The 27,974-nt window shown below is 44.4% G+C and overlaps 3 protein-coding genes across 4 annotated transcripts in view; 2 read left to right on the top strand and 1 right to left on the bottom strand.

Annotated features, from left to right (window-relative positions):
- Mau2 (Mau2 sister chromatid cohesion factor) overlaps positions 1-12,034 on the top strand; it is a 30,796-nt gene extending 18,762 nt beyond the window's left edge. The window contains exons 11-16 of the mRNA XM_089544918.1: positions 2,485-2,550; positions 3,862-3,989; positions 5,168-5,245; positions 5,547-5,749; positions 7,253-7,380; positions 10,201-12,034. Coding sequence (XP_089401044.1) covers positions 2,485-2,550; positions 3,862-3,989; positions 5,168-5,245; positions 5,547-5,749; positions 7,253-7,380; positions 10,201-10,260 — 663 coding nt within the window. The 3' untranslated portion in view covers positions 10,261-12,034. The remainder of the gene's footprint in view (positions 1-2,484; positions 2,551-3,861; positions 3,990-5,167; positions 5,246-5,546; positions 5,750-7,252; positions 7,381-10,200) is intronic.
- A 775-nt stretch (positions 12,035-12,809) lies between these two features.
- On the bottom strand, positions 12,810-13,704 carry mRpL54 (mitochondrial ribosomal protein L54). Its single transcript, XM_089544919.1, has 2 exons — positions 13,560-13,704; positions 12,810-13,428 (listed from the first exon to the last, which is right to left on the bottom strand). Exons 1-2 carry the CDS (start codon positions 13,675-13,677, stop codon positions 13,013-13,015), a joined length of 534 nt encoding a protein of 177 aa, XP_089401045.1. The 5' UTR covers positions 13,678-13,704; the 3' UTR covers positions 12,810-13,012.
- A 222-nt stretch (positions 13,705-13,926) lies between these two features.
- LOC149342566 (integrator complex subunit 14-like) overlaps positions 13,927-27,974 on the top strand; it is a 40,021-nt gene continuing 25,973 nt past the window's right edge. The window contains exons 1-4 of one of the 2 annotated variants that reach the window (XM_089544922.1): positions 13,927-14,364; positions 17,297-17,467; positions 19,070-19,423; positions 20,755-21,538. In XM_089544922.1, the coding sequence (XP_089401048.1) occupies positions 14,203-14,364; positions 17,297-17,467; positions 19,070-19,423; positions 20,755-21,507 (1,440 nt within the window). In that variant the 5' untranslated portion in view covers positions 13,927-14,202 and the 3' untranslated portion in view covers positions 21,508-21,538. Of the gene's footprint in view, positions 14,365-17,296; positions 17,468-19,069; positions 19,424-20,754; positions 21,665-27,974 lie in introns of those variants that run through there. The other variant, XM_089544921.1, reaches the window with a different exon arrangement.

Genomic DNA, 27,974 nt, shown 5'->3' on the forward strand with positions numbered 1-27,974 from the left:
CTGCCTAATGCAAGTTTTTTTTTCATCAGATCGTCTGTTTCAGATCACACCTCTCGTTGTATTTGTAAGAATCGTAACCAAGGTACGAATATAAAGTGAATTTTCTTCCGATCTTTCAATTTGTTTTGTTTTATTACTCTAAAGACCCCTTTTGGGGTATTGCATAGGCAGTGGAATTACATGTAGATTATGATTAGCACAAGCTTTGTACATGCGAAGCCACAGTCATCGCAAATGTTGATGGGCAGATAATGGCAGCAATATCCTAAGGAAGGCCGTCTGAGTTTATAGCTGTTCGTGGAAATATGTGCCAGGAAGCATGGCGGTCCTTTAAGTGGTCCAACAATATGAAAAGCGCAGTGCTGTTGGATGTGCTTGACGGTGTTTATGTATGGGGGATGGTAGAGCGAACTGTGAAATGCTTTATGGAACAGGCAAAGGCTAGCGATGCGACGATGAGTGCCAAAGTTCAGAAGTTCGGATTGAAGTTTTAATTCTAGTCTTTCTAACTAGCATGAATGAATGAATTAACCTTGCACAGTGCAGTTCATTGAAGCTTCAAGTGTATTAGCTAGATAGGTTTGACTTCTGTCATGCATTATTAGCCAGGTAAGTTCGATGTGGGTGTCAGATTGGAAATGCATATTCTAGCCTCGACCTGATGAGCAATTTATATGTAGTAATTTTACGTGCTGCGATATATGTCATAGGTAACGTTTCAGAAATCTGAGAAATTTGTTCGCAGATGACATGATGTTTGTGATATGAGTACACCAAGAAAGTTCACTGCTTAACATACATATATATGCCAACATATATGTGGTTGCACAAGTTCAACAGTGGAGGTGATGAAAGTGTAGTTAAATATGAGGGGCTGTTAGCAGTAGTGAAATTAAGACAACTTGCTTTGTTAGCATTCAGTTACATGAGCCATTGGTCACATCACTCCTGAACATGATTAAGGTAATTTTGAAGAGCTGCTTGGTGGGATATGTGAGGCACTGTGCGACAGATGTTGCGGTCTTCGGCAAACATGCAAACTTTACACGTTAGTTGCATTGGTAAATCATTAATTTAGAATAGGAACAACAGTGGACCAAAAAAGTGCCTTGTGGGACACCTGATTTTGCAGCAAATGAGATCATATTTTGGTTAATGAAAACGAACTGGGAGCGGTCAGTTAGAAATTCCTTGGTCCTTGCAAGGACATTAGGGCGCAAATTTAGCTTTTCTAGCTTTAGTAGTTAACTTGTGGAGTTACGGTATCAGTGGCGTTTGCATGTTCTAAAAAAAAAAAATGGCATCAGTTTGGACATTGTGGTCAACGTTAAGCAGATCATGAATGAAAAGTTCTGGCTGAGTTTTGCAAGAGCCCTTGCAAAAGTCATGTTGTGAAGGATGAAAATAAATGTTAGCATCCAGAAAGTTCATGATTTCGGAGTAAATGACATGTCCCATGATTTTACATGACACTTGTCACCTGATTTGTTTGCTAGAACAACCTTCTCCACTTTCCAGTCACTCAGTAGGGTTTCCAGTAACAAGTGACTGCATGAACAACAATGCCAGGTATACAACAGTGATGTGTTTAGTGTCCTTTAACAGTTTGGAATTGATTTCGTCGATGCCAGCTGATGACGAGAGCTTCATATTTTCGATTAGTTTCTAAGTACCAGAACAGGGGAACATTAGACAGGGTAAAGGGGCAAGTACAATAGTTGGAGGGGCAGGTGATGATGTGCCAGCTTCATTGATGAAAAGAGATGAAAACGAGAGAGACATTGAAAAACTCAGCACAGTCAGCACCACTGACTTCCATGGCCGCTGTGTTGGTAAGGGTAATGGCATGAGTGTTCTTTGGGTTTGTTATTCACCAGAACTTTTTTGTGTCACTGTTGAGGATGTTGGGCGATTCGATATTAAAAGAGGACTGTTTAGTGCTATGAATAGCAGTATAGTAGGGAGTAGCCCCAACGGCATGGCGGTAGCTACTGTGCGAAAGGCCGCACGTGGTAATGCTTGGGAGACTTTGCTGCGCTCATTTTGTCATGTACGCTTCTAAGGTGTTGCCTCTCGAATAAGTTTGAATACATGGAAGACGGCACCGTGTTCGCACATAGGCCTAGGCCATGGTTCTCCTGAACACTTTGAGCTTGTGTTGTGCTCTTAATATTTTTTTTTTTCATTTTCATGGAGGCTCTGCTTCCCCCTTCGTAAGTATTCTTGGGCGTGCTGTATTTGTTGAATAATTTAATCACATTCTCATTGTTCTGTCATTGCTACTGGTGTTTGCAAGAAAAATTGCAAAAAAAAGAATGTGGTTGTTAACACGCAATTCCATGAAAAATGCTCAAATTTGTGAGTTTTCGCGAGATTGCTGGAAACTAGGGGCCTTACTGATGGCTTCTTCATTGCATTTTCACTGGCCGCAAACGACTGAGCCATGCGCTAATTAGTTGTCTAACATGCTGTTCTTTTGTGCAGGGTTTATATGCCATGTCCATGAATTGTATGGAGGCCGCTGAAGCTCAATTCAACACTGTTGTCAGGGTAAGTATGCATGGTCTGGTCCTCGAGAAATGATGCGGCATTAAGATGTGCCGCCACTGTCTTCTTTTCCCGAGTCTCTCAAGCCACCAGCCCTGTTCATGGTCACACAACTAGTGCAGCATGAAAGCACGAGCTGATGGGCGAGTGCAGCATAGGTTGACCCTAGTGGACCATGTCAATGGGAACCAAGGGGACAAAACATACTGGCACGAATTAAATGTATTGCAAGCACTATGTTTGACTAATGCGTGAGAGTCGTAAGTACTTGCAGAAACTAAGTAATTTTTCTCAAATGAATGTGCTTTATGTATAACTTAAGATATGCATGGGCCGGCATTGTATGAACAGATCTTGTACGAACAAAATGATTTTTCCTCAGTACATACTAATTGCTGCTGGTTTTTCTGGAACTCATGCAAGCATAGAAATTGACTTCACATTCTTGACTTTAATTGCCCTTCTTCCCCATGTGTTGAGCAGCCAACTGAATCCGAGTCTAATAACCTCGATGCCTTTGCTCTATACGTTCACCTCTCTCTTGACTTTCTACATTTTAATTTTTGTCTTATTTTTTCCATCGATGAGTGCAAAGAAAACATGACACTGTTTAAGTAGTTAGGGAAGGCAGATGCAGCTTAAAGGTTTATTGGAAGTCCACATACCGAATAGTTTAAAAAGCCAATGCGTTATTACGTCGTTCTTTTTTTCCAACCTAAGATCCTGTCATTGATTATGGTGCCACAGAGCTTTGTACTGTTTGTTTGTTCACTCGAAGCCGCAGGTGCTTGGCTTATCATTTTGTTTGTGATGCGACATGTGACCAGATTTATCTCACATAATCCCAGCCACAGTTAACTGCTTGCACACTGTTCCAGATCGTTGTGGTTGATTTGGTACCTTCTCTCGATGGTTCCTCGCCAGCTTGAAGCACCTAGTCAGGGCTTTCTGTGGCCTACCAAATTGTTAAAAAAAAACTTGCTCTTTTTCAATGATAAATTCTATAATTAAGTGCTGGGCCAGAGTGCATTGTTGCACAGTGACATTGCGCCTGCAAATCTTTTGATAACCCATGGTGCTCTCAGGAGTGACAGGAAGGCATAAGTTATTTATTACATAAACTAAACTTTTAACAATAGAACTATTGTTCCTAAATTTTTCCATGCAGCCTTGCCATGCTTTATGCATCGAATTGTGGCACAGAAACTATACTGAGCTCCTAGTGGTTCAGAATTAAAGAGATGTGGTGTTGGGGAACTTGCTGTTGTGCTATATATATCGGTTTGTGCAAGACCACGTCAATTTCTTGTGCAGAGCATGGCCTCTCCTGAGCTGCGGATACTGGCCAGCCTGAACTTGGTCATCGTGTACCTGCGGTGTCATCGCGAGAAAGAACTTCAAGAGCTGCTTGCTCGGCTTAATCCTGACACCCTGCCCTCAGCGTCAGTCTGCTAAACTTTCAGCCTGCTCCCCATTTTTTTTTGCGGTTACTGCCAGTATGTGCATGTTCTTTTCCTGGCTGTGAAAAGTGTGGCAGCACCGTTCTGGTCAGTGTGATGCTGCACAGTTGAATGACTGCTGCTTTTATGGATTCATCATCACTCATTGTTTACCTTGAAAAACCTAATCTTGAAATCTAACTTTCGAAAGTGCTCAGCTGCGATGCTTCCCAAACGAATTGCTGCAACTCCAGGCTCACAAGAACGAAAGCGATGAGTTTGCGAGCATCAGGTGTTACTTTATCTAGTTTGCTCGAGCTTGGATTTGGTGCAGCTAACAGTCGGAACTACTTGCACTTTATACAGTGAAAGCTTCTAGTTCCTTTGATGAAATGGGAGTGCCAACATTTTGCTGCAATTTAGTCTCAATAATAACAAAAAAGAAGGGCATTTTAGGTGAAAAGACTTTTTTTTTCCTTTTTTTTTCGGAAGATAATGAATAGCGGTAACCTTTCTTTATCTAAAGTTTATCTGTTGCCCAAGAGGCATTTAAATCGATAACATTTTCATTTCGCTGTTTGTCAGGCTTGTTCTTAATTGGAATCCACTCTGGCAGTTCAATGCTTGTGGTGTATTTTTGGGCGATTCTAAGGTCGTAGGTTCAAACCCAGCCATATTGAGCGCATTTTAATAGAGGCAGGATGCCAGAACGGCCTTGCATTACTGACCATGTTAAGAGGTGGCCAAATCAGCTCGGAGTCCTCTGTTACAGCCTCCACTATTACATACCTCACTGCAGTGTATAATGTTTCTTTGATGTGCGAAAACCCATCAGGCAGTCAATACGATCTTTATTCACTGAATGTGCACACTTCAGCGAATAAAGCTATGGAGGAGACATACAGACAGCCATCATGAGTTTTATTCGTCGCTTATATAAATTCTGGTAATTTATTCTTAGTTGTTGGTATCTGGTGTACTTTTGGCTAATTAACTCTCATGCCTGTTGTGGTTTGAAGTAGGTTGCAGGTCCCAGTTCTAGACTCATTTTGTTGTTGCCTGAGTTTTAAAGCTAATGGCATTGTATCTTCAAATACTTTCATTAGAGTGCCCGGAAATATCTCCCTGGTGTGTGGGAACTTGTTTGCTGATGGATTGTTTTTACCCTTGCCCATGTGCAGATCCCACAGCTTACGAGCGGCTGCCTATTATGTTCACGGCTTCAATGCTTTCTTTCAAGCCCGATACAATGATGCCAAGTAAGTCTCAGACTAGCTTGCTGGCTGCATGCAATGGCAGTTTTGATTTTGGCTTGTCAATAAAAGTGTTGCTTATAGCTGCTTGAGGCGGCCTTTGCCACTTTCTTTTTCTTGATGTGTTGCAGCAAATGCTGTCGTCTCAGCAGTAAAGAGCCAATGAGACACAGGCTCTGTAAGCATTTGACTTGGCATTGTGTCAAATGCTTTTTCTCAAGCAACACTTGTTCTTGCAAGAAGAAGGGTGCTTCTTGTGCGGGTACCCGTACTGAAAGTGGCCTGTGCTTTGTGTTGTGGCACGTAGGCGCTACCTGCGGGAGACGCTCAAGACAGCCAATGCTGAGGACCTGAACCGTCTGACGTCCTGCTCGCTGGTGCTCCTGGGTCACATCTTCTTCTCGCTGGGCAACAGTCGGGAGAGCATGAACATGGTCACGCCTGCCATGCAGCTTGCCAGCAAGATCCCAGATGTGCATGTCCAGCTCTGGGCATCAGCTCTGCTCAAGGGTAAGTGAGTGACAGTTAGTGGCTGAGGGAGAGGGAGAGTTAGTGCATCGAGTGTGTGATTGATTGGGCGGGTGAATGGTACTAGTGGGTGAGTTCGGCAAGGAGGGAGGGAGCAGGAGAATGAATGAAGGAACAAAGAAACTAATGAACTCCATTTCAGCAATGTAGCATATCATCTTCTGAGCCTGTGCCACTAGTCGAGGCTCCTTACCCGTTAAAGAGGCCCTTAAATGCTCTTGTGAGCCCTTCTCCTGTACCTTTAATTTTCTCACTATCGTTCTTCTCACTGCGATGGCACAAATTGCATGATTGCAAACGAAGGGCCACTGTCGACAGCCACTTTTTCTGTGCCATAAATGCCGTATTTTTCATTGTAGTAGCTTTATTGCAAATATGTTATGCCTTTCGTCAGTAAACCATGTGAAATGTGAAATTTCCATAGCACGAGCATGTGTTGTTAATGCTGGCGTATTAAAAGCCTCATCGAGAAAAAAAAAAAAAAAAAACTTGGACGACACTTAATCTATCCTAAAGAGTACAATGTGGTCCATCCCGCGCAAGTACGCCTTCTCTTTCATAGATTAATAAATCAAGAGTAGTCCTTATACCACTACTGGTGAAATGGTGCAGTGGTTAAACGATGCGTCAATGCCTTGGCAGGTGGCTGTTGCAAATGCCAACACTGGTGGAGGTTGTGAGATTCAGGTTGCTCTTCCTGAGCTCCCGTATGGCTTATTTTTGAATAGGTAGTTCTTTGGGAGGCTGTTTCTCTCTCGCCCAATGAGCTGATGCGCAGTGCACGGTGGGCAGGTGTCAGCTGCATCGAGTTTATGCAATCCGAAGAGCTAATAATTCCCATTGGCCGGAGGGAAGTGATGTCACCGGGCCGGACGTGACATTGACATGGCTCAACTGAGTTTGCTTTGCTGTAGTTGCAACCAGTGCACTCATGTGGCCTTGCTCCCTCTGTTGGCATTTTGCACACTTTGTTTAGTGCTCACAAAAATGTTGAGAATAAACCTAAGATTGCTTCACAACTTTTCTCATTGAAACATTTCTCGTGCCTCCAGTGGTTAAAAAGTTGAATAAACACCTCTGCTAAGTATATAAATTATATGTAAAAACTGAAGGGGCATCCGTGTAATTCATATCGAGTTTCACCATTAGCTGTTAAAGAGCGCCAGATATGTGTGAATGACCTTAATGTTGATATCTTTGAGAGGGAGCAGTGGTCCGGAAAGGCTCATTAGATATGGCCTGCATTGTAACCTGTGCCATCCCGTCTGGTTGAAAAACTGCCATGTTCATTGTATGGCATACTGCAAGAGACGGTAAAGTGTGACATCATTTTGCTTTGCTACATTTGGAGTCGTGACATGGTATTGAAGAAGTTTGACCACCATCACTGGCACAATCGTGGTTTGTGTTTCAGTAGTAGCAACTGTTTAAACAGGTTAAGATGCTCACTCATTGACCAAGATTGGAAACTTTAATTTTGTGCAGACCTGTACAGACTGTGCGGCCAGCCACACCAGGAGCAGGAAGCCATCCAGACGCATGCCAATTTTTCACAGCTGTTGCTCAAGGACCACTTTCAGGCATCCCAGTTACCAGAGCACAATTTGATCCAGGTGAGTGCAACAGAAATGGTTGTACATCTGTATTACTTGGCTGCGGCAGTGCCTTGGCTTTAACCTTGACTGCAGTGTAAGGGCATTATTGTATTTACAGTCATCTTGGAGGGGGCCAAGTGAAGGGTTTCTGTTATACCAGTTATTCATGCTTGCTTGTGCGATGTGATTGCTTTTCCCTTCATTTAAGCTTAGCATACCCACTACAGCAGTGTTGCATGCAGATTTGTCAGAATACTGATACAGAATAAACCACGATATAGTAAACTCGCACATAGTAAAAACACTTATATAGAGCTTATTCACATGAGGGTAGAAACTTGGGCGACTCGGTAACTGTGATTCATGGTATGTGAGGTAGCACAAAACGGGACAAGGGACAGAGAAAGACGCACACAACACAGGCGCTAACTTCCGGCTGACAGAAACCTAGGTGACCAAGATGAATGTGAATTGTGAGGCAAACAGGCGCATGCACCCGGAAAAAGTAATGAAAATCAGGTGTACGAGGAACAACGGACAAACGACTCAGTGATTATTTAAGAAGGCCAGCTCTCTTTTGGACAGGGAGATAGACGGCTTGCTGACACATTTATCATCCAAGGCAGCGATATGCGCTGCTTTAATAATTTCATGAGTTAACTGATCCCGGTGTCTGGCCACGATTGAGCACTTATCCAAAAATGGCACACAACCAAACTCCTTACAATGCAAAGCCAGATTACTGCCAGTAAAAGTTTTCAAGTTGTTTTTGTGTTCACGAAGCCTATCATTCAAGCATCGACCAGACTGACCAACATACCGCTTTCCACAGGAGAGTGGGATGTCATAAACGATGCCTTCAGTACATTTTACGAACTTTTTTCTGTGATTAATGGTGCACTGCAGCTTTTAGGGACGTTTATTGGGGGGCAAAGTTTTTTTTGATAGCGCGCTAAGTTTTTCAGGGGCTGAAAAAACCACAGGAACATTCGCTTTCATCCCAATTTTCTTGTGATTGTGGGACAGGCAATGAATGTAGGGAATGACGGCAATTCTGCCTTTCTTTCTTTCCGAAGGCACAGACGGTAGTTGCTCTTCCTGGCGCTTCTTCTTCAGTATGCCTTCAGTGACAGAAACACAGATATCAGCTAGGTAGCGTGCTTCATGGAACCTTGCGAGTTCAGCCAGAGCTTTCATGAACAACTCGCCAGGTTCCATGAAGCAGGCTACCTATCTGATATCTATGTTTCTGTTGCTGAAGGCAGAAGCGCCAGGAAGAGCAACTACCGTCTGTGCCTTCGGGAAGAAAGAAAGCTTTACCACTGGTCCTTAGCTCTAAGCGTAAGAACAAAAGCCAATGCTAGGAGACAACTTTCCTCAGGTGCATGCTTGCTGTTCTTGAGGTGCACCTACTACACCCCTGGGCAGTTTCCAGGAATAGGGTCTATGGATGTGGTATGTTACAATCTCCAGTGGTTGCATGACGGATGCCTGAAAGTTATTTTTACTTGCTTTTTTACGAGAAAGCATTTGACTCAGTGGAAACCTCAGCTGTCATGCAGGCATTGCGGAATCAGGGTGTAGAAGAGTGCTATGTGAAAATATTGGAAGATATTTATAACGATTGCACAGCTACTATAGTTCTCCATAAAGTCAGCAATAAAATTCCAATACGGAAAGGTGTCAGGCAGGGAGACACGATCTCGCCAATGCTCTTCACTGCCTGCTTACAGGAGGTATTCCGGGGACTGGAATGGGAACAGTTGGGGATAAGAGTTAATGGAGAATACCTGAGTAATTTGCGATTCGCTGATGACATTGCCTTGCTACGCCACTCAGGACAAGAACTGCAAAGCATGATCAATCAGTTAGACAGGCAGAGCAGAACGGTGGGGCTAAGAATTAACATGCAGAAAACCAAAGTAATGTTCAACAGCCTAGCAAGGGAACAGCAGTTCGCCATTGGTAGCGAGGTGCTGGAAGTAGTAAGAGAATATGTCTACTTAGGGCAGGTAGTGACCGCAGATCCGGATCATGAGAGGGAAATAACTAGAAGAATAAGAATGGGGTGGAGCGCATATGGCAGGTTCTCTCAGATCATGGATGGTAGCTTACCAATATCCCTGAAGAGAAAAGTATACAACAGCTGTATCCTACCGGTACTCACCTATGGGGCAGAAACGTGGAGGCTAACAAAGAGGGTTCAGCTTAAGTTAAGAACAACGCAGCGAGCTATGGAAAGGAAAATGATAGGTGTAACGTTAAGAGATCGAAAGCAGGCAGAGTGGGTGAGGGAACAAACGCGGGTTAATGACATCTTAGTTGAAATCAAGAGGAAGAAATGGGCTTGGGCAGGGCATGTAATGCGAAGGCAAGATAACCGCTGGTCCTTAAGGGTAACGGAGTGGATTCCAAGAGAAAGCAAACGTAGCAGAGGACGGCAGAAAGTTAGGTGGGCGGATGAGATTAAGAAGTTTGCGGGGATACAGTGGCGGCAACTGACAAAGGACAGGGTTAATTGGAGAGACATGGAAGAGGCCTTTGCCCTGCAGTGGGTGTAGTCAGGCTGATGATGATGATGATGATGCTTTTTTAATACCAGCTGTTTTGACCTTTGGAGGGTTCCGATTATAGAGTGGACTTTTACCCATTTAAAATACATGGCATGGGCAGACCCAAGTGCCTGTTCGAGTTATTATCCATTTGAATTAAGATGGTATGGATTGTCAGTGTTTCCATCATATTTGAAGGCATTGAATCAGCCTTTTATTGGTATTTTAAGCATTGCTCATTGCCGGTATGCTGTAATTTGTTTTTTTTTTTTTTATTTGACTGCAGTGGATTGATGGAGAGCCTCCTGTCATGAACACGGCATCAACCAGCTCTGCAATTCCATGAGCGGCTTTGACATAGTCGAAGCAGAAATCCTACGGAAGGGCACCTCGCCAATTAGAACCTTCTTATGAGTTTGCAACCTCAGCCACTCGCTTTTCACGACTGTATGATGCTTTTCCCTTTTCATTCTTCCTGGTAATTGGTTGCACACAGAGACTCTCTTGGCTGTGCAGGTTTTGGACATGGTGTCGTTTTTGTAACACCTGACTTTCCAAGATAAGGTCTGCATTGTGTGGTATACCTGCTTAATTAATTATGGCCATTGGCTGCTACTAGGTATTTCATTTTGTGGAATGAAAACGCCTTTTGTGTGAAGGTGAATAAATTACAACCATTCATTTCACTAAATCACTCTGCACAATCCCTACTATTTATACGCTTTCTTTTGTGTGTAGCTTTCATTTTTAATGCTGTTTCATATGAATGTACGTCTCTAGAGGGGGGCACCAAAATAAAGTAAGCAAGCTGTTCAGTTTTAGATGGGCAAAAGTAACAACAGCATAAGGATGTTGACAAGAAAAGGGCAGCATAGGCACTGACTGTCAACTGAAAGCTTTATTCCTAGAGTGCAATAGTATATACTTGTGGAACACAACATATTACTCTGTTTTTATGTTTAGCAGTGCTGTACATAGATTGCTCTTTTTTTCTTTCCTTATTCTTTTTCATTTTAGTCTTGTGTTGTGCTCCCCTCCTTTTTTTCCATCTTAGTCAAAATAATACGGAGCGCACTTTGGTGTGTGACCTTTTCTTACAAATTCCTTATGAAGGCGTCTCAGGCCTTCACGAGAGTGTACCCTCGGCATTTGCTAGTAGGATCTTGATTGCCGAAGCATGTTCCATGAAATTACGGCCGTGATTGAATATATTGCATTCCTGCACTAAAATTAGATTTTTTTTGTTGACAGTTGGCACGCATATTTTTTTCCCCTTTTCATTCGCATCACTACACTTTGCTTTCACTTGCGTCTCTCAAGTGTACAAGTTTTTGCTTCGCATGTTCAAATGATTGTGAAGGTTCAGTTTTTCACTGCATGCATAGTGTATAGCATTAAGAATGCTACTTTGGTGAACTGTGGCATGAAAATTTGCCTTCAGAACGTAAAAATGTTTGCAGAATGTGCAACCTCATTATTGTTTGTATGTGCTGTTCGCACTTCAGAAAAATTTTTTTTCTACTGTTCAGATGACTGTTTTTTGTGTACCATGAAAGAATGTGCTTATAGTAGCCTGTTCAGCTGGAAGCTTTTATACAAAAGTACATTATGTGGTTAGTATATGCATTTACTCTCCTGCAACATAACCCGTCCATAAAAGCGATTGCTACAGAGCTCGGTGCGAGTTCTGTTATTTCCTGTGCATAGACTCCTCAGGGTAAGCGATAACCTCTTGTTTGGGATGCATTTTCGGCCTATATGGCCTCACAAAGGCTTGTGTGTACATTTTGTCTTACACGGTTTTTATCCATGGTGTCTTACCTGGGTGCCTCTTCCTTGTGAAGCATTGTATGATGATACGTAAATGTTCACAGTTTTTTATTATTGTACATAGTACAGATGTGTAATGCAGCTCATGGAACTTGACTAGACAGTTTCAGTGGCACCATGACATGCTCATAGCACTGGTACTGTCTTTGTGTACAGTGTATTCATTACATTTTGGACTAGCGTTGTTCACATATAGTACTTATTTACCGGAAGTAGGCACACCTAGTGCAACGACTTGCATGTGTACGATTATTCCTTATGTCAAGTGTTCAAATAAAACATAAGGCTTATCCCTGCTTATCCTTGGTGGTAGCCCCTGTGCTACTAAGAAATTTGGTGTGCACTAGTTGGAGGTGTGGAAGGTAATGCAGTAGAAAGTTTGGAGTCCATATTTTGTGTAAGCTGCAGAAAAATATTGGAAAAGAGAATTTTAATGAATCGCATCATTCAAATGCACAAGCATTTAACTTCCATATGATAGATGCTTTGACAGAGTACAGGAATTTAACACGTCGCCGTGCTTAATGCACAAGGCCCTATCCTTCCATCACATTGCCAGTGGTGGAAACGACACTCAGCCATAAACACCTCACAGACCCCTTGGGCACTGTTAATTATTATTGTAAAGGTGAAGACTGCACTTCATGCAATTACCTGTGACTGCAAATAAGATCGCCAAGTTCATGTACACAAAAGAGCAACTGAACAATAATTGTATCACTGAGGTGGCATGCATAATGCGCTACAACATTACAGTATAGTATTACTGCTGGTTCTTTAGAAATTAGTTGAAATTCAAGGCCGTTGAGTGGGTGCGATTCTTTCATGTTCACACTTTGCTAAGCACACCTGGTTCCATTGGGTCTTACCATTCGGCCATGGAATGTTGGTGGGGGGTGGCTTCACTGAAGCACTAGAGCTGTTTGGGGAACTATGTAAATGTTTTGAATGGCCCGATATGTGCCCAGAAAGTGCATATTGCTGTCCTCATACTCTAGATTGTCAAAGGTTACTCCAGGATATCTCTTGGGTGCATTTTGGATGTTTCGTAGCCATACTCAAAACTATGGTTGCAAATTGATCTTTTATTAAAGTATGCAACCCTCAGTAAGCAGCATAAATGAACTAAGTAATGAAACGAGTTGAACATACAGTGCTTCTTCAATGAAAGAAACTTCGCCTTTTTTTCTCGGAACTCCTTCCCACCATTAGTGTGCAACGGAGGGCTACAGAAGGGCGGTGAGTCTATTGCGCACATCGAGCAGCGATCACTTGTCGAGCCTGTTGCGTTTGAGCTGTTCTACGTAAGCATATTCCGGCGTGCCGGGGTCGTAGTGATGCGACGCCAGTGCGCGGAAACGTAGAGCCTTGAGCTTCCGCATTTTTTCCTTCTCGTTGATGCGCATCCGAATCTTGGGCGCCTTACTCATCATCTTGTTTTGGTGCAAACGTGCTCGCCGATGCAGAGACTCCCAGTACTCTGCAGTGTTTGGGTCCATCTCTGAGAGCGGCGGAGGCCCATTCAGAGGCAGGTCCCACAGCCAAGACGGGTACGCGTCGTCAGGGCCTAATTCGACGTCTTGACCCTCCTTGAATATGTTGCTACCGCAGCAGAAGCGTACCAGCTTTTCCGGATCGGTCTCAACTGGCAGTTTTTTCTTCTTGGTTTGAATATTCAGACCCGCTGCAAACAGAGAAGCTGTTAACGCAAAAACTGAGTGTGGCAACGCCAACAAACGCGATACAAGCTTCGTCTTAACCATTACGGCCAATTTAGGTCGAAACAAAAATTGTTGTGAGAGAGACTGTTGTTACCTGCTGCTGCTGCACTTGCTTTCTTTGCGTAGGTTCTTGTGGATGACCATTGCAGCACTTGCCAAGAATAACTGCAGTTTATCCTCTGCAAACACCGCGCAAGCATGCAGACGGCCATTTTCGCAGGTCTTGACTTGATCTGGCTTACAGCTCGACGTAAGTATGGTGGTACGGTGTGTAAGAACGTTGCACATAAATGCACCTGTGGATATATTGATCTTTATATTTATATTATTTCATATTAGAAGTTTACATATATAAAAGATTAAGCAAATTTTATAGCTTTGTGGGCTGACGTAGTCCTCGCCGCCATAGAGTTGGGGCTCGTAGCCGATCCAAGCATGCGTCCAAGCCATTCAAAGTTTGAGTATTTGCAATGAGCTGCTGTGCGCGGAGAGATGTGAGCGAAGCGAGTGATCGGCTGCAGACAAGTTGCGGCTGCACTGTAGTGATTTTGAGTATTACAAGTCCGTTATCGATACAAGTAATAGCTTAGCGGTCGGTAATAGATGACTTTCCGTGGGAACATCAGGTGTTTACTGCGTTACGTCTAATTTTTGTGCGGTGTCTCGCCGGTTAAGATTTTTCCAACACATTTTGTGGCGTCTGAAAACAAAAAAACTGGGTGCCACTGTTCTGCAACATGCCGACAGTTATCCTGCTTGACGTTTCGCTGTCAATGTGCCGGCCAGTGACGACGGTTGACAGCTCGGAGTCGCTCCAGCTTCGCCAACTCGCAGTACATGGCATCAATGCTTTCCTCGATCATATGGCACAACACTGTAAACTGGAGTTCTGCGCTCTGGTATGTGAGCTCTTTTCTGATGCATCGAGCGTGTTTCGGAGTCATAATCCATGAAGCTGCCGACTTGCTTGGCTGATTGCGGTTTTCTGGCAATGTTGTCATTTGCTCACCCGTCGCACCGCGCCGGGTTTTTTGAAGTGCACAGTGGCTCTTTGAAGGAACAAAAAAGAAATGTTGAGATATGATTCGACTGCTTGTGCCAGTGCGTGATAACCGAGGATGCGGACTTAACACCGCGTGTAGGAAATATAGAATGTTGCTTATGTGCAGTAGTGGGCAGCGGTAAAACCAAGCAACGCATAACAACTGAGTATCTTCAAGCATTAATTTTTGCTTTACGAGAAGTCTCTTATTCCTGATGAAGGTGAATCACTTGAGGTGCTTGTTTTCATAAAACCAGTTGTGCACTTCTAAGAAATGATTCTGTAGCCAAGGCTTCTCTTTCTTGAGTCAGAATACAAAAATGGAGTAAGTGACAGTGCTTAATTTTTACTGATTTTACTGTATTGAAGATCAGCGCTCATGAGCAAGTAAAAAAAGGGAGCAAAGGAACGGAAAATGAAGAATCGTTCACGCTCATACCCAGAAATTCTGGACATGCGCATCTTTTAAAACTGAAAGCTGTTTATGAACACATTCATATCGCATGTCACAATGTTGCACCATAACAATCAATATATGCACTGATACCTCCTTGGGACACTTATAGTTTTATGCTGTTAAGAGTCTAAAAACGCAGCCCATTGGTTTTCTATGGCAGTCTTAACTACACTGTGTGAGTGTGGGACAAAATTTGAAAGTAAGATTTTTCTGCTCATCAGAAGGTTAGACCATTCTCATCAATAAGTTCATAGCAGTATCTTACAATATTCTGCAGTTGCCTCGCAATTAAAGTGATATCCAAAAAAGCTGGACTTTGAATGTGTTCTAATAGAATGAACATTTTGAAAGCAGTTTTCATTTTAATGGAGGACAATAGACGGGTCACTCAAAGGCGTTTTTTTCCTTTTTACCTGAAAAGTTGAGCTTTTTGGACTTTCTTATGCAGCTTTATCGTGGCTTTGTCCCACAAAGTGGATTTTGTGTAAGCATGGTACACTTTCATTCAGTTCTATTCAAGAAACTGTTACAAGTAGTTTATATTTGGCTAGTTGGACCTGCTCTTGATAACTCTGCTTGATGCTTCTGGTGTAGGATGACAGTGGTTTTGAATGCAGTGAAAATTAGTCATCGACATTGACTAGTGCCCACCATACTAAGAACTTTGGCTTTGCAGAAGTGTGCATCCTCAGCACTATGGCAGCTGTTTTACAAGAAATTTACATATTCTGTTGCTAAGACCAGATGGGAAAGTGGTAACTAAAACAGATGTCTTTAATGCGTACACCACCCATAGAGTATTCCGACAAAATTGCTGGGCATCACACACATATACTCCACCTCACAAGTCCTTAGCAGCAATGTGAAAGCTGCCGCGATCTGAGCTAGTCGGAACGGCATGCACTGCAAAATGTGTTCTCCCATGCCCCTCACTCCTTGACTGGTGGTTTCATCAGTGGAAAAGAAAGGAATCTCAGTGTTCAGCTGCTGTGTGGAGACTTTGGCCGACTTGGTGGATGCCATATTTACAAATGGCGGCATACCACTTCGCAGCAGGCCTCCGCAGGGCTTGCTGTACTTTCCAAACACCATCGCGAACTACCTTTTCAATTATTGCAATAAATGTTTAAAAAATAGTCACAACACTGCTGAAATATTTGAGAGACTGTTTGTTGTCTTCCTTGGTCCTGATAGGACGAGGGAGAGCTCTACCTTTCACAGTACTGCAAACGACTTCTGAGATGAAATATAGTGTTCTTGGTTTCTGCCTTCTGATTCTAATAAGTAATGTGCTTTAACACAACTTATTGTGAGAGAATGCTTTGATGTTTAATTGAGAGATCTGACACCTGCAGCATGTGGCATGAGAAGGAGGAGTATTAAGGTGCTGTTTCACACTAGTGAACTCATTATATATATAACAGACAAACAACAAGCAGTCCAACAAAAACCTGATGCATGTCATACTTGTGATGCAACAACAAAAAGGAGTTGGCACTCCATAGCTAGTAGCTATCAATGCAAGAAGTGGCAGCAGTTGGTAGTACTCTGGCAGTAAATGGTTACCTACATCCAACGTTACTTAGTTGGAAGCTTGCTGGCTAATTGGTCCCAAACCACGTTGATGTCCACATCCATGTTATTCTCCCCGCCGCGGTGGCTCAGTGGTTATGGTGCTCGGCTGCTGACCCGGCTAATTGGTCCCAAACCACATTGATGTCCACATCCATGTTATTCTCCCCGCCGCGGTGGCTCAGTGGTTATGGTGCTCGGCTGCTGACCCGAAAGATGCGGGTTTGATCCCGGCCGCGGCGGTTGAATTTCTTTGGAGGAGAAATTCTAGAGGCCCGTGTACTGCGCGATATCAGTACACGTTAAAGAACCCCAGGTGGTCGAAATTTCCGGAGCCCTCCACTACGGCGTCTCTCATAGCCTTAGTCACTTTGGGACGTTAAACCCCATAAACCAACCAACCAACCAACCATGTTGTTCTCAATGTCTGCAATATTGTCCATTGGAGATGCTGACCAGTATCTGCACCTGATGATGGTGCTTTCCTCTCTGCGATGAGCCACTGTGTTCTGTTTAGAAGCAGTGCCAGACACCTGTTGAGCATTGTTAACACTTACTGTGAAGTGTATAGATGCGTATATTACATTATCATAGTTCTGTGCAGGAAAATGGATTACATGTGCGGCCTTTGCATTGCAAAAGCTAGTACATCCAACGTGTGCGCAGGGTTCTGACAGTTTTCACATGGGGAGAAATCTATGCGCAAACAAGTGCTTTCGTCGTTTTACAATGCAAAATGCCTTTGGCTGCCATGGTGCAGGTGGTGTTCTCATCGCTATGGGAGCTGGTGGTTCCATTCACACGTGACACTGAGAGCCTCAAAGCAGCCCTAGTGCAGATGGAATGCCGCGACCGTACTGACCTCAACCTCGGCTTGCAGGGAGCACGACAAGTGCTGCTTGACGAGTGGGGCTCTGCCATGCCAGCGCAGGTTTGTGTCAGAATTGATGAACATTTTTGTTGCCAGCAGGCTGCTGCTACTCTCACTTTTAGTCACGTGCATGCCGTTTTACTCCCATAGCAGTACCAGTGGTACTTAGCAGAAATGCTGGCATTGTCTGTGTGAAGCCTCGGCAGGTGAAGCCTCCATCCTCCATAAGTGCCAGTCACTTCCCCACCCCACTAGAAGCCCACACAGCAATGGAACGAAAAAGCAACTGCAAAATCGAATTCAAGGATGCCGTGGGAAAGCCAACTGCCCTCCAGAAGTACTGCCTACCACCAGCCAATATTTCTAGCGCTGCATAAGTTAGAATAAGTTAGATTGAAAATTTTTGTGAGGGTATGGTGGGTTATTCACTATAAGTCAGTCTTTCGCTTTCCTTACCCTCAGGGCAGACTGTTTCAGGGACTCTTTTAATAGTGCACGTTGCCATTGGGAGGTCTGATATGTGGACATCGAAAATGGCAATTAAGAAAGGTGCAACTTTGATTTACTTACATATATGGGAACAAGTCGTGCATCTGTGGTCGAAACCATCAGTGTTTGGGCTGTTTGAAATTTCCTTTGTGGTTGAATGTAACGTTGATTGATGTCTGCATAAAAAAACCCCCAGAGTGCCGGTTTTGGGAAAAATACCTGTTTTACCACGAATCCTGACCAATACATTAAAATGTGCATTAATTATATGCAAGCCTTATGCCATTCCATGAGGAATTGAGAAAACAATTATTAAAAGAACAATGTGGTGACAGTGTACCCCATTGATGTTTGTCTACAGCGTGCAGCGTGAGAACGGAAGCTACAACGCACTATAGTGAACAATGCTGTGCCATGGTAATGATGCACAATGAAAGCAATGAAGTAGTGATAGTGGCATTGTCTTGAAAGGCACTGTTCTGAAAAGCAATTTACTTTTTGAAGTGATCCAGTGTTGTTGCCTGATGGCTTTGTGTATTGTTAGTAGTAGTGCTATTTTGTAAGTGTCCATGACTACAATATTAGTTTAGAGTGCACGGAGCAAGTTTAACAATGTCAAATTACACTTGTAGTACTAACTGAGTCAGTTGTCTGGCTATGTGGCCAATGTTCAAATGTGCAAATGCAGGTAATGGTTAAGCCTGGCGTCCGAGGGTAGCCAACTGTACTTGAAAAGTTTCCATTTGTCTAAGAGGAGGAATAATATGCCATTTTAAGGATTTGAAGTTGCAGGTTTGGCATCATTTCTTCATCTCGTTCGCTGCAGATTGGCACCGTAAGCATACAGACTTCTAACCGCAGTGGTAATAAATAAAGCTATATTCTGATAATCCACTTTTTGCATGACAAAGCTATGCATGTGGATATGCTTTGGTGGACAAATTACTAAACACTCTGGCAGTTTCAGAAAAAAAGAATTATCGTAGCATTCATGCGGCAGCAGTGTGTTTTGCACGCCAATGTGTCTCCAGTTACTTGCTCTTTACTTGGTTAGATCTTTCATTGCAATTCCAAACAGTCCTGGCCTGTTACTCTGCAGAAAAATGAAGAAATGAAGCCTATGGGGTGCATTGTACTGTTATTCAATGTTTTGTTGCTGTAATGCGATGACAGGTGATCCTCGTTACCGATGGTGCCTTGGGCGGCTGGCGGGGCTCTGAGGACGGGGGCCCAGGACGGTTGCATGCAGTCTGCCTGCACCCTGCCACCGGTGGCCCGCCTCCCTCACTGGGTCCCTTGGGGCGCCTGGCTCAGCGAACAGGTGGTCGCTTGTTCCTGCCGGAAGGCGGCCTCTCGGTCCGCAGTGTGCAGCAAGCCTTCCTGAACCTTGCACAGGCACAGTATGCACCATTTCACGGTGTGCTACGCTGTGGCCAGCTCTGGTCCAGTGTCAGTCTCTGCCCACCACCAGAGCCCCAGAAGAGGTCGCAGGACTTTGGCTGGGTTCACCCCTCCAACACCATCCAGGTAATGCGTGCAAAGTATGTATGACCGGAGTTGCTATACATTATTGAGGTTCCTCGTCCTTTATGTTGTGACCAGAATTGAGGGCATTTTGCAGTGTGAAGCCAAAGGGCACAGAATATGTAACGTGCAATGGGCACAGCTATATTTTTATGTAAGGAAAAGAACAACAACATGAAGCCTTCTCATCTGTTGTGGTAAGTTGTCAGTAGAAAGAGGTTCTTAGAAAAAAAAAAAAGTAGGGGCTTTATAGGTTGTGAGCCTTTACCTATGTTTTCTTGTAACTCACCCAACTGATTGTTGTGCTTCTACATATGTTGTTTCGATGGTTCGTACCCTGTCTAGCTGTGTACCACTGGTGGAATTCCACCAAAATCACATCGTGAGGTTTGACCCACATTGTACACAAAGGCCTTGGATGCACTATCTTTTTCTTTGTAGCGGTTCCTTCCAGGCTTCTGAGCCTCATCTGAGGCTTACTAGTCTATGTACACTACCTAGCTTCCATGCACAAAGAGCATGTGCAGTCAGTATACTGCAGAGGGTGTGCAGACATAGAACACAATGACTCAGGAAGATAGATATTTGCCCGGAATCAGGCGTTTATTGTGTTCTCATGGCTGCTGTGGTTGTCAAGGCTATAATAGGCCCCAACCATTTGACTTGAGTTGTGTGGCTGACAGTGAAAGATGGCAAGAGCGAATGAGGGAAGGGGAGAAAATCTATCTCACTGTCTCAGCTCTGAGTCTTTCTGCGGTGAAGGCCAGTTCCCGCGTATCTCAGCATGCATGCCGACCATCTAATTGGCCTGCTGGGGCTGATTTCTGTGACCGCCTGGTGCTGCGCATTCGTGACTAGTTTCAGAGAAGAGAGGGTAAATGCAACTAATGAAGCTGAGTCCTTGTGCATTGGAAAACAAGGAAGCGACGTGTTTGCTTCAGGCCTGCATGGCACTTTTCATAAAGAACAGAAACTACAGCACTCCTGAATTTTTCCTACGGGATGCATTTTGAGGGGCTTGTCTATGCCTACGGCACCTCTATGGACCCTAGCCTTGCACGAAAAGACCTGGATTCAAAACAAATGCAAATACATTGCATTCTGTGTTAGTGGCAGTTTAAGAAATGTTTGGAAGGATGAAATGTTGTTCATAAAAATCTGTAAGCTTTAAGAATGAATTGATAACCCGAAAAGTGCTGTTTACATAGCAAGTTTGTGTGCCCTGTGAGCTTTTGGAGCCAACTTTGTGCTTTGGTTCATGCTGCAAGTTGCCTCATTCCTTTTCTATGTATTCCTGCTAACGTACTGCCCTCATTTCTGTTGTCACCTTTCAGGTGTGTGGCTTTCTTGGGCTGCAGCAGATAGCCAATCCACCCACTTTATCTCGGCACTTAGTGCTCCCGGCACCTGGTCCCGAAGAAGCACGGACCACTGAACCAAAGGAGTCTGGAGGACGCACAGGCGAGGAGGAAGAGGACAATGACGAGGGCAAGCAACCATCTTTCTGCGTGCTGCTGCATGGCAGCCTCAAGGTTGAGGGCATGGTTGCTCTCTGCCAGCTGGGACAGGACTGGTACGGTATGCTGTACTCCTGGGCTGACAGCAAGAAGAAGTCGAATCTCATGCTGTCCTATTTCGAGCCAGGAGTCGAGTCGGTGCCATGGCTTGGGAAGCTCAACCACTTGGGACCCCAAGCTCTGGCTCCTTTGGGTAGCGAAGCACTTCCCGTCAAGTCAAACGACAAGCACAGCTATTCGCACAACTCAGTTGTCTGGATCCGCCAGTCGGACCTGCAGGCAGACATCCAGAAGATTCTAAGGCATGCCCGGAAGCTGCCAGAGAAGACGGCAAACTTTTACAAGGAGTTGAACCGTCTGCGGCGTGCTGCTCTGTCTCTCGGGTTTCACGAGCTCTTGGAAGGCATGGCCACGATCTTGGAGCGGGAGTGCACCCTGCTTCCAGGCTCAGCCCATCCAGATGCTGCCCTGCAGCTGAGCCATGCATCATCATTTCTGAGGGGCCCCAGCTGCAAGGATTATACGGCTGCGTTGACACCACTCCGCACAAAGTTTTCATCTCAAGACTGATGGGCAGAAAGCTTTGTGGCAGAATGTACAGGTAGGACAGATAGATTTTTCATGATAAAGTAGTGCAGCAACACATAAAAAGGTATGGAGAAAGGAGCCGCGTTGGTAAAGAACTGCCATTATTAAGTTCTTACTTTCAAATAAAGTGTCCACTGAATGTCTTGTCATTTTATGCTTCCAATATTTGGTTTTTAACTAGGAAGTTTAAGCTTAAATGCTATTCTACAATTTCATTGTCTTTTCCTTGTCCTCACAGCAAGCAGGTCAAAGAGAGTTCATGTTGGATTACAGCTTAGTACTTCGTAAGAGCTTGTAAATAACCATGTAGTACAATAAAGATGCCTAAAGAGCTCTAGTAATAGTACTATTATACTTTATTTATACATCTAATTAAGTGCCCAGCTGTTATGCAGGTATGTCAAGCAAGAATTTGCGTGTGCTGGTAGACCCCAAGCTCAGGCTGTTTTTCAAAAGTTTGGTTTCATGTTTCCCAGAGCATCCAGTCTGCAGTGCGTATTCATTACACCTTGTGGGCACATATGGACAAGATGAACAAGTGCAATGCTTAGTGGAAGTTTTGTTTGTAGACACTCTTTATTAGTGGTCACATTGTTATGAGTTCTGAAGCAATATTTTCTCACTGTTACGGTAGTTGATTGAGCAATAATTTAATATAAATAATTTAACACCAGCATATGACGCCTGCTGGACACTAAAGTGATTTCCAGTCACAACTGCATGTTGTAGAATGTGCTATATAGAGCTCCGTTACCTTCTCCAGAACTGGCCTGCCTATAAAAAGCAAAAAAAAAAGATTGACAAGGTGATCATGGAACATGATGCAAAAAAGCTGTATAGCAGTTGGATACACCCTCCATGATTACATTGGTGTTTTACTCAGATCCAAGGCTTCACACATGCAATAATTTTTCTGGAGGATAAAAAAAAGTAAGTGGGTGGGTGGGTAGTCTTCTAGTGAGGGGGGGGGGGGATGAGGGGGGAGGGGGGCTGCTTCTGGTGGGCAGGTGGCTTTTGCATTGCACCTTTGAATACGATTTTACTTCCGCTCATTTGTTTATTAAGTAGAACCCCGTTCATACGTTTTTCACCGGACCGGGAAAAAAAAACGTAACAGCCGGGAAAACGCAACAGTGAGGAAAGTACCGAAAATTAATGAAAACAGTGCAGCTTTGACTTGAAACAATTAATTTCCGCAAATTGACCCTAGGACTTTAAAAAATCGAGAATGGTGGATTGCAGTTTTTTTCGCTCGCTGGAAAGAACAACGCGTTTCTCAATAGCAAAGGCCGCATTGCTGTCAGCGTCGCTTTGCGGTGCGGCCACACCGCACGCACGCAGCAGTGCTGTGCAGTTCACGCGCTCACTGCAGTCCACGCTGAAGCGACGTTGTGCACAGCGTCAAGCACTGAAATGTTCGTAGGCTGCTCGCCGCGCTGCTCTGGGTAAGCCGCCCTGGCTGCCTATCGACTGCGTCCAGCTTTTCCTCAAGGGAAAGCCCCTTCCGCTTACTCAACGCTATCACGCCATCAAAGCACAATAAAGATGTTGTTGCGACTGAGAGAAGGATGAAAAGGAAATTGCATGGGCCCTGCCGACTGGCTCCAGCCAAGCCACCACCGCTGTCACTTGCAGATAGAGGAGAGTTAAAAGATAAAAAAAAAGAGTAAAAGAAAAGAGGCGCTGATAAGCGACCGAAGCCGCGCGCCTCCTCCTCACCACCTCCCACGATAAAGATCGCGGCGTTCGGTGTGCACCACCGCTGTCACTTGCAGATAGAGGAGAGTTAAAGGATAAAAAGAAAGAGTGAAAGAAAAGACGCGCTGATAAGCGACCGCAGCCGCGCGCCTCCTCGTCACCACCTCCCAGATAAAGATCGCGGCGTTCAGCGATGGATGGATGGATGGATGGATAGGAGCGCCCCCTTTGAAACGGGGTGGTGGCAATTGCCACCATGCTCAGCTTTTCTTTATTATTTTTTTTTGTTTACTGTGTTGGCAATTCTCATTAAGATTCTCCATCAACTTTGCCTACGGTTTCCTACTATTCTAACCTTATGCCACATCTCTGCTTTTCAACCACCAATCCTCCAATCGCTTTTTGCTGACTTCCACTGCAGATTTATTTACATGACCATTGTTATCTTTAAACCCTAGGGCCTCAGAAAGAGTGACTGTGCCTGCATCGACATCCGGATGGATACCATCACATTTGATTATGAGGTGTTCAATTGTTTCCACAGATCTACCACACACTGCACATGTGTCATCTTCTTCGTTAAATTTCTTTTTGTAGCTGCGCGTTCTAAGACACCCTGATCTAGCTTCAAAAAGTAGGGCACTGCCTCTTGAGTTATCATAGAAAAATTCTTTCCTGATCTGCCTTTTCCAGAATCGATATAGTTCTACACTATGTTTCTTTTCCATTGAATTCATCCAATTTTTAACTTCCGCGTATTTAACCTGTCGTTTAATGCTCTTTCTTTCTCCGTCCTCATGACCGGCATACTTACTGGTTAGTTTTCTAGTTCTTTTCCCCCACTGTGAGTCAACGTTCTTTCTGTATAAATATTTAAATACCTTAGCTGCCCATCTGTTATCGTCCAATTTCCTCAGGCGTTCTTCATATAGTATTTTACTCTTAGCTTCCCGTGCCTCAAACGATGCCCAGCCCATATCCCCTTGTACTGCCTCGTTTGTGGTTTTGCCGTGGGCACCTAGTGCTAATCTTCCAACAGCTCTCTGATTTACGTCTAATCTCGACTGAACTTCTGCCCTTAAGCACAGAACCGCATTGCCGAAAGTAAGTCCCGGCACCATTATTCCTTTCCAAATACCTCTTAGTACTTCATATTTGTTGTACCCCCATAATGCCCTATGTTTCATTATCCCGGCGTCTCTTCGTCCTTTTGCCCTAAGAGCCTGTTCATGCTTTTCCGTGTATATCTGCCCTTCGTTTAGCCATATCCCGAGGTATTTGTATTCGGCCACTTTGGGTATTTCGTGGCCTTGTATTGTAAGCACCTGATCAGTTGTATCGTTAAAAATCATCACACCTGATTTAGTTGCACTAAAACTGAATCCTAGAGCGTCTCCTTCGTCTCCACAGCAATTAACCAAAGTTTGTAAATCTTCCTGGCTATCTGCTAACAGTACAATATCGTCCGCATACATTAAACCCGGGAGTCGCTGCTCAACTACATTTCCGCCTAATCTGTACGATAGATTATAACCCAGATTACTTTCTTCTAGCCTTCTTTCCATATTTATCACGTAAAGCATGAACAGCAGCGGTGATAGAGGGCAACCTTGCCTTAATCCTTTGTGCACCCCTACAGTTGTGGTACTTTTTTTCCCTTCCCATGTAATTTCAACTTCATTATCTCGGTAGATTTCCTGTAGAAAATCAATTACCTCATCACCAGTACCTAAATCTTTCAATATGCTCCACAGGAGTTCCCTGTTCACGTTATCGTATGCACCGCTTATGTCTAGAAAGGCTATAAACAGAGGTCTATTTTCCGCCTTAGCTATTTCTATGCATTGGGTAAGCACGAACAGGCTATCATCTAACCGCCTACCCCTTCTGAACCCATTCTGAAGTTCTCCGAGTATCCTATTCCCTTCTACCCATGACTGCATTTTTAATTTCACCGCCTGCATTGCCAGCCTGTACATAACAGATGTTATCGTAATCGGACGGAAGGATTTTATGTTCATCTTATCTCCTTTCCCTTTATAAATCAAATTCATTTTACTCTGTCTCCAGCTGTGCGGAATTTGCTGATTTGTTATGACTGCCTCCAATGCTTTTATCAGCGCGTCCTTGCTTCTTGGGCCAAGTTCATTAATCAGCTTAATTGGAATTTCGTCTATCCCTGCGGATGTGGTTTTAGGAATATTCGCTTCCGCCTTTTCCCAGTTAAGACTAGTCAGTTCTAAGCTGTTCTCTTTTGTGCTGTCCTGTGTTGCCGCCTCACTTGGGGAGATTACCCCATTGGCGTCGCTAAAAGACGCAGCTATAAATGACGTAATGTAGTCCACAGCATCGTCTCCCTCCAAACATTTTCCCTCAGCATCTATAATCTGTTCCTGCTTTCTTTGATTTGTTTTTCCCAACCAGCTTATATGGTTCCCGAATTTTCTTGGCCCCCCTTTATTTGCCTCGCGAACTTCAGCCAGCCATTTATCAGAGGACTGCTTTATTTTAGCCTGGACTAGGACCTGAACTTGCTGTTTCTTTTGTCGATAAGATTCCCATTTTTTTCCTATTTCCTCTACAGATAACTGCGCCCTCTTTGCTTCTCTGTGTTCCCTTGAAGCCACCCGTCGTTGTTCGATGGCCTCCTTAATTTCCATATTCCACCAGCTTCGTGGCTTCCTCTTTCCTCTCCAGCGGTTAACTCCTTTCACTTGTTTCATTTTTGTAGCGATGAGCAGTTCCAACTGATTATAATCCCAATTTTCCATGTGGCGTTTCTCAATTATTTCTTCTATATCGGCTGATATTAGCGCTATTTGTTCATCATTTAATTTTGCGTTGTCTTTTGGACTTCGTTGCATTTCTCTTTTGACTAGGGCTCCCAACTGTAGACTAATACGTTTATGATCACTTCCTAGGCTGTCCTTCCCCTCTTCGTCTATTTCCATTATTGCGAGCTTGCTATAGATGCCCTGCGACATTAGACAGTAGTCAATGGTTGTTTGCCTGTTACGGGATTCCCACGTGATTTGTCCCTCACATTTAGTTTCTCTATTGACAATAACTAAGTTGTGCCGCTCACACAAGTCTAGCATTAACTTCCCGTTACAATCTGTGTATCCATCCAGATCCTCGATGTGGCCGTTCATGTCTCCAAGCAAAATAATATCGACACCGTCTCCAATCTGCTTTATATCGTCATTGAGGCACTTAACTAGATCCTTGTTTTCTTGCCTGCATTTGTCCCCGGTCCCTAAATAAACTACCCCTAGCCATGTCCTTTTGCCAGCAATTGTACCTGATACCCAGACATGTTCTTTGCAAGTTGATTTTATTCTTTGCCAATTTGTTCCTTGATGTATCAGCATACCTACTCCTCCTCCCTTCTTCTCCGTTGTTGTTCTGTTGCACCCTTCCCAGACATAGCCATCGATGAAAGGTGGATCTTCTAGATCCCTCAGATGTGTCTCGCATAGAGCGTACACACCTACTGCTTCGTCCTTTAACTGCTGTTCTATTTCTAGCCATTTCGCTCTCTTTCTACCCCCTTGCATGTTTATGTAACTGATCCTGGCGTTAAATTTCTTTTTCGTAGTTTTCTTTCTGGGCCTCCTAGTGGCCATTTTGTTGGGATCAGCCGCCATTGTTACATTTACATCGCTTCTACCTACACCTACGCCCTGAGCCACCGTGGACCCCCTAAAAAAGCTACCGCTCGGCCTCCCAGGCGCCTGCCTATCTCTTCTCCTACCCTTCCACTGAAATGGATGCCATCTCGTCCAAAGTCTCTGCCCGAACCTGCCCTGTGCACTTCCTTGTTTATTTCTACCACCTCAAAGCCTTTCTCGAGGCCTAACTGCCTTATCTCGCGATTAAGATTCACAACGTCTTTAGCAACCTCTGCATTCCTTCCCTGTACCTCAGGCACTGTACACACCACGATCTGCGCTTGCTGTGCTATCGCCCTTATACCGTCAACTCCCTCAGCTAATGTTTTCCCTACTTGTGCGGCGTTACCATTCAGGACATCATTTAGCCCCGCCGCTACCACTACCAAGTTACGCCTTGCAGCCTTCTCGGAAAGTTCACTTTTAGTCGCTGTCAGGACATCGTCCATTGTCTTTCCTGGAAACACCCCGACTGCTACCCGCCTATCACCCTTCACCCGGTCCAGAATAGCTCTTTTGCAGCGCCCCATGTTTGAGTCACCAGCGATAAGCACTAGGGTACTCTGCCACTCCCTCCTAACTTCCGGATCTCGCTGCCTCTTATCAGCGACTGTGCCCTCATTTCCTGGAAGTAGCCCGGACCCCTTCTCAGTACCGCCTCTCGAATTCCCAGCTGCCACCTGTGCATAGCTGTTCCTGCCTGAACATGTCTGACCTACTGGCCCCTCGCTGTCCATGCCAGTGCAAGCCCCATCCACGTGGCTGGCGCTGGAATGCCCGCCATTGTGGCTTCCAATGGCGGTGTCAGCCGTTTTTGACTCGATCTGAGATAGCTGTACTTGAAGCTTACGCTTCTCTGCCCTCTCTATCTGTAACTCTGTTTCTAGAGCATCCATCCTTAGCACTAGTTCGCTGTTCGCCTGTTCAGCCCTGTCCAGGCGTGCACCTAATACGCAGAATTTGCACATAAAATCTGCGCCTTCGGCCTCCTCCACTGCGCCTACGGCCTCCTCCACAGCGTTCGCGAGGCAGATAGCCATCTAGCGGCGGCCTCTCCAACTCGCGTGCGGCTTGCAGCCA

The sequence above is a fragment of the Amblyomma mixtum genome, chromosome 5 (genome assembly GCF_055824585.1).
Source record: "Amblyomma mixtum isolate Tamu chromosome 5, ASM5582458v1, whole genome shotgun sequence".
Taxonomy (NCBI): domain Eukaryota; kingdom Metazoa; phylum Arthropoda; class Arachnida; order Ixodida; family Ixodidae; genus Amblyomma; species Amblyomma mixtum.